We start from the raw sequence: 6,239 nt of genomic DNA, 5'->3' as shown, positions 1-6,239 counted from the left end.
GCTATTCGCTAGTTCTGGCTTCTTCCTGCGACCGGATGAAAGTATCTTTAGTAAGTATTTATTTTTGTATGGGACAGTTGTGTGTATTTTTATAGGTGTAATGTAGATAGAAAACTTACTCTTCCCAGTTATCTCATTAATCTCAGTTGCAGTCTCTTGCCAGTATGGTTGTATGTTTGGGCCCAGAGAACAAGATAATGATTGGTCAGTGAGGCTCCCGGCTCAGGGACCTTTAGCTTCACGTCTCTGTCCTGTCGTCCTCTGCTGTTCAAATGTCCGATTCTTCCTCCCATTTTTGCTTCATATATTTTGTAGAATGATTCTTTGATATTTGGATTCTTGATTTGGATTCTCGATCACTTGCAGAGATCCAAGGGGAGAGGAGGTAGCAACACAACTCCACCTAATGGAGGCTGACGGCGCCCCAGATTCAAACGTCCAAAAACACGTCATTGAAACCACAAAATATCTCCATACTGCTTGTCCGTAGTGATCCAAGTGTCCTGAAGCCCCGACATAAAAAGTTGTTTGGAAAAACCTCATTTGAACTCTGTTTTTAGCCTCATTGTAGCCTGTAGCTCTGACTGCCTCTCTGGGCACTGTACTACAACAACAACTTTTTATGTCGGGCCTCTCACACACATATATCTGTTACCTTGGAGATAAAACAAGATGCTGTCTTTTGCTCTGATGTCATTATTTTGAAATAAGTACTAACTGCACACACTGTAGATTCACGTCAGATTCATGGTATATTCACTGTAGTAGAGTTACAGAGGCCGGACACTTCTCTGATACTGTTACACCATTTTGTTGTTTGTTATATTGATGATTATTTTTGCTTCATTATATTTCTGTTATTAACTGGTCATCAGTCACCTGAATGCACCATCATCTGTCACTGCAGCTTCTGACAGATTTCAACCAGTTGTCAACCACCAGACACATCACTGACTGTCATGTCCTCTCCTCCTGAACGCTGGTCTGGACAGTTTTAGCCCACTAACTATCCCACTCTTGGCAATGGTACTACTGTACTTTCAATAAAGCAATTGTACGATCATATTCACAAACACTCTGTCTGAATACATTGCTCTTCTTAATGGGTTCAGTTGACTATTTAATCTGTAATTTCCTATGACCTGTATCCCAAACACACACCATGTGAAACTGTACGTGGGCAACTGTGCAGCGGGTGTGGACCAGGTGTGGACCAGGTGTGTTAATTCAACAGAATGTAATTAAAGTGTCTGTTGTTAAATGTCTCCCTCTGGCGGTCACAACATGAACAACTGGTGCCGTAAAGTGACGGAAATTACCGGAAACAGACACAGGGCTGACTTCCGGCAAATATGGCTTCACATTCTTGATTGTGGTGTTTAAGAAAAAACAAACACACACATTCACTCAGGAGTGAAATTAATCGTGTTTTAACCAAACAGTTTACGTTGTTATTTAGATAAAGACAGTCTGCTGTGTTCTGGACCGGATCTGACCGCTGCTGTCGTCATGGAAACAGGTTTGTAGCCGATATTGTAGCTACGTGATCCGCTAGCGTTAGCTTGTTAGCATAAGAAGAGGACGAAACTGCGTCACTAAATTAACTTAATCACGATTTGTGAGCAGTAAAATAATTTATTAGCGACGACTGAAGTGTACACGGGACTGACGTCACCATTCGGCTTTTTCACAATTAATAAATGATTAGATTTAGTCTGTGTACTGCGGATCTGAAGTCGTGGTATTTGTTCCAAGAGATTTATCAGTTACATGCCTTCACATCATGATTGTTCATATACACACGTAATGTATCACGTTACTGAAGACAGTGTTACATCAATATTTAGTTTGTCAGCTAGGTATCTGCGTAAAGGTGTCTCATAGCCTGTCCGAAGGCAGTGCAGTAATGTTACCGAAATACATCCAAAATTAATTCAGTTTTAAGGACAGCCTCTTTTATCAACATAAATATGTGCGTTTGATAATAAACTAAAACATCTTATGAATGCCTGAGACTGTCTTTTGAAATCGGCACACATTAAATTCACCAGTAAATTCAACAAAGTGTTAAACTAACCTGTGACTACAAAGCTTCCAGTGTCCAACTGATAAACAACGCAGCGTTAAATCACGTCATATTTGAATGGAGTCTGGTGCGTAGTTACACGCACTTAATGCATAATTGTTACACGCAAAACATCACGTTAATTAAAACATTGGTACATTTATGTATAGTTAATGTCAACTGGTGTTCGCCAGTTGGCATCAACTTGCAGCGCTATTCAGAACTACATCAGAAATGAATCCACATAACGACAACATCATTTACCAACAAAAAGAAGTGTGTTATAAAGATGATTTTAAACACTTAGTTACTACATGAGACTGACTCTTTAAATCGGCACACACTGGATTCACCAGTGAAGTCAATAAATTGTCAAACTGACTTGTGATTACAATGCCTCCAGTGTTAAGGTGATGAACAACGCAGCGTTAAATTGCTCCATATTTGAATGGAGTCTGGTGCGTGCAGTCGCGGTGTTGTGGATTTTGTTCTTTCTCAAAGGGATCATTACTCACATGCATTGACATTATGACTGATTACATACATTTTGAACATGTTGATACAAACATTGTTACACTGATATTTAGTTATTGTCCTCGCTTAGCTGGTACGGGCGCAGTGCTGTTCCAAACTACATCCAAAATAATCCAGTTTTAAGGACAGCCTCATTTATCAGCAAAAATACGTGTGTTTTATAATGACTTAAACTATTTTGTGAACAGCTGAGGTTGACTCTTCAGATCGGTACACATTCAATTCACCAGTAAATTCAATTTATCATGTGACTGACTGGTGAGTGTGTGACTTCCTGTATTCAGCTGGTGATGGATGGAGCATTAAATTAATACAAATTTGAACAGTTTGGTGCCATGTCTCATTTAAAAGGCACTTTGCTTATAGTCCAGTGATCACCAACAGTCTTTCAGTTGTTGATATGAATTCATGACGCAGAGGAAATAAAATGTTTCACACATGTGTTTGTGCTGCAGAGGAACAGGCCAGGAACCGTTTCCAGTCTGAACTGGAGTTCATCCAGTGTCTGGCCAACCCAAACTACCTCAACTGTGAGTGACAGCAGCGCCACTGTTTCTATACATGTTTGGTGTGATTACTCTGAGTTTATGACACCTGTTTTCACCATTAGAAAGTCTTTTTCCAGATTGTATTGATGGAGTTAGCTGTTAGTTTATTTTCAGCCAGTTTTTATGTAGAATATCACTTCATTCAAAGAAACCTACTGTATCATATTGTTGTCTCTATTTGCCCTTTAATTACGGCCAGATTACAGAGTTCTTCCCTGAAAACGTCTCTGGAAATCATTAACCAGCTCTGACATTTAAACATTTAAACATTTAAACATGACGACATGAACTCTGTTTTAAAGCTCTCTGCACAGACTGAGAACAACGGATATTAATAGTTACATTGATCCTGGAAATACTGACTTATTTTATTCATTTATTTATTTTGCTGCCTGAAAAGCAGTTGTATTCAAAAGTACTGGGTTTAATAAATATGTGAACATTTTTCACAGCATGAAGTCTAAATGAAAGATTTAAATAAACCAGAGTCTGTCAGAGCAGCACATTGAGGCGGCCGTGCACTGCAGGTGTATGTTGATGCTCAAAAAGGTGATGGTGGTTTGATCTGATAACTGTCCTGTTTGTGTGATCAGTTCTGGCTCAGAGAGGTTTCCTGAGAGAAAGACCGTTCATCAACTACCTCAAGTACCTGCTGTACTGGAAGGAACCCGAGTACGCCAAGTTCCTCAAGTAAGAACCGTCGCTGTGATGTGTTCACTGAGTCTGTCTGCCAACAAGCACAGTTCCTTCATCACCGCAAACACACACTCTGGGGTTTGGTTCATGCACCATACTGCTGCCACTAATACTCACTGCAGCATCGAATGTAGATTCATCCTCCACTGAAAATAGTCCCCGACTTCTTCAGTAGTTTGGAGCAGAGCGACACAGACGGAGGTCAGACTGTGACGAGACATGAACAAACACATAATTCAAATCAATCTTTATTTATAAAACATCTTTCATATAAGTCAGTGCAGTTTACAGAGCGTCACATGACGTACAGGCCGAAAATAAGACAGAAACAGTGCAGAGACAAGAAGAAGAAAAGAAGAATAAAAATTCTGATAATACAAAAAAAGAAAAGAAAAACAGGAATAGAAATGACAACACTAAAAAAATTTAAAGCAATAATAATACAGATCTTAAGCAGGTCTTAAATTAAAGCTCGAATAAAAAGTAGATCAAATAGATTCAAAGACAAAAAAACAAATAAGATACATAAGAGATAAAAACATGTAGTGATGATCTTCATTATCTGAAGCTCCCTCCTCTGACAGGTACGACTCCGATCAGTACAGAGTGTGTATTAACCTCACTTCCTGTCTGATGGCGTCCCTCCGCAGGTATCCTCACTGCCTCCACATGCTGGAGCTGCTGCAGTACGAACACTTCAGGAAGGAGCTGGTCAACGCGCAGTGCGCCAAGTTCATCGACGAGCAGCAGCTGCTGCACTGGCAGCACTACTCCAGGAAACGCACCCGGCTGCAGCAGGCGCTGGCCGAGCAGCAGCAGCCGCAGCAGCAGCCGCCGCCGCACGGCAACGCCACCACCAAGTGACGATGATGTCACTGAACTGTGCAGAGAAACGTGTGGATTAAAGCTGGACTGATGCTGGATTGATGAGGCAGGTGTCGAAGTTTACGAGTTTAAAAAAGCACGTTCTCTGTAAGGATCCTTCAAACGTGACCTGAGGGACGTTTTACAGAGAAGCAATAAACCTGACAGATCTCTGATCAGCTGATGATGACATCACATCAGACGGGTTGTTTGAGTCTTCAGTGTTTGGATCCTCATGTAGCGGACTTCATACGGACAAAATAAACGACAATGTTTTGAACTTCCCGTTGGAAATTTCATGGTTAAAAAAAAAAAATCGACACTCAGTTGTTGAATATCTTCAGTTTTCCTCCTGAAACAGGATGACATCATCAGGGGAAGGACACGACTATTTCCTGGAACTCAAACATTTCAGTCACAGATTTGTACATAAAATTTATCATGGGAAGAAAAATGAAAATACAAACTCACTGGAAGGAAGGAAGTCGTGTCAGCGGCCCGTCAGCTGGGAAGAAGCGACTTGTGGTCGCTGTGACGTGAAAACAAACGTGATTTATTCTCACACGCAAAAGTCTCTTTATTTAAGTCGATATAAACTCTGGACAGGAAAATTAAAGATGGCTCAGTGCTGACACTTCTCATTAGAAGATGCATCATTTTAAGTACCAGCGTCATTTTTTCTTCCAGCTGGTTTGTCTCTAAAAGATTTCCTTCCATCCAGTGAGTTCTGATTTTTAACTTCATTTCTGAGACTAATTCTCAGAGTGGATCTGTGACTGAAATGTTGACGCAGGGCCGAGAGCTGTGACGTTCAGTCCTGGATTCAGAGGAAGATGTCAGATTTTACTGGTCAATAATCAATAATAAGTGATTCTGATTCATCCTGATTCATGTTTATTTACACATCCCTGATCATTATTATGATTATCAATACTTTGCCTTTCTTTTTAATAAAATATTTGAAACTTGAAGCTTTTCCATTGATTTACTGTTGTTGTCAACAAGAACTATTCACATCATAAACATCTGCACCATTAACAAACATCTTCTTCACTGGAGTCGACTTTTTATTCTTGAGACTAGCCATGATTTATTTATTTATTTATTTATTTTACAACATGCAAAGAGACACAAAAGAAACACGAAGAATCAGTTCACTGATGAAAATAAACATTTTAAGAATAAAGTCGAACATGTTGAGAAAACACTGAAGTCTGTCAACAGAACAAATAGATTTGTAGAAACTGACATTTATCTTTTTACTGATTAATTACCAACATATTTATTAGCACACACAATTATTCAATTCAATTTTATTTATAAAGCCCAATATCACAAATCACAATTTGCCTCACAGGGCTTTACAGCATACGACATCCCTCTGTCCTTAGGACCCTCACAGCTGATCAGGAAAAACTCCCCAAAAAACCCTTTAACGGGGAAAAAACGAGGAGGGATCCCTCTTCCAGGACGGACAGACGTGCAATAGATATCGTACAGAACAGATCAACATGATAATTTTATATATTAGA

The 6,239-nt window shown here is 39.7% G+C and overlaps 1 protein-coding gene across 1 annotated transcript; it reads left to right on the top strand.

The window, feature by feature from the left end:
• Window positions 1-1,338: 1,338 nt before the first annotated feature.
• med31 (mediator complex subunit 31) lies at window positions 1,339-5,678 on the top strand. The gene is made up of 4 exons (XM_049592730.1): window positions 1,339-1,519; window positions 3,055-3,129; window positions 3,741-3,837; window positions 4,494-5,678. Exons 1-4 carry the CDS (start codon window positions 1,510-1,512, stop codon window positions 4,705-4,707), a joined length of 396 nt encoding a protein of 131 aa, XP_049448687.1. The 5' UTR covers window positions 1,339-1,509; the 3' UTR covers window positions 4,708-5,678.
• Window positions 5,679-6,239: the final 561 nt, after the last annotated feature.

Source organism: Epinephelus fuscoguttatus, linkage group LG12, assembly GCF_011397635.1.
Source record: "Epinephelus fuscoguttatus linkage group LG12, E.fuscoguttatus.final_Chr_v1".
NCBI lineage: Eukaryota > Metazoa > Chordata > Actinopteri > Perciformes > Serranidae > Epinephelus > Epinephelus fuscoguttatus.
Note: the sequence above shows the minus strand (reverse complement) of the source record. Positions and strands in the feature narration are given on the sequence as shown.

Bases quoted from the DNA above. Each gene is read 5' to 3' on its own strand.
- med31 (XM_049592730.1), top strand. The intron at 3,130-3,740 runs GTGAGTGACAGC...TTGTGTGATCAG, and splicing joins CAACCCAAACTACCTCAACT to TTCTGGCTCAGAGAGGTTTC. The intron at 3,838-4,493 runs GTAAGAACCGTC...GTCCCTCCGCAG, and splicing joins GAGTACGCCAAGTTCCTCAA to GTATCCTCACTGCCTCCACA.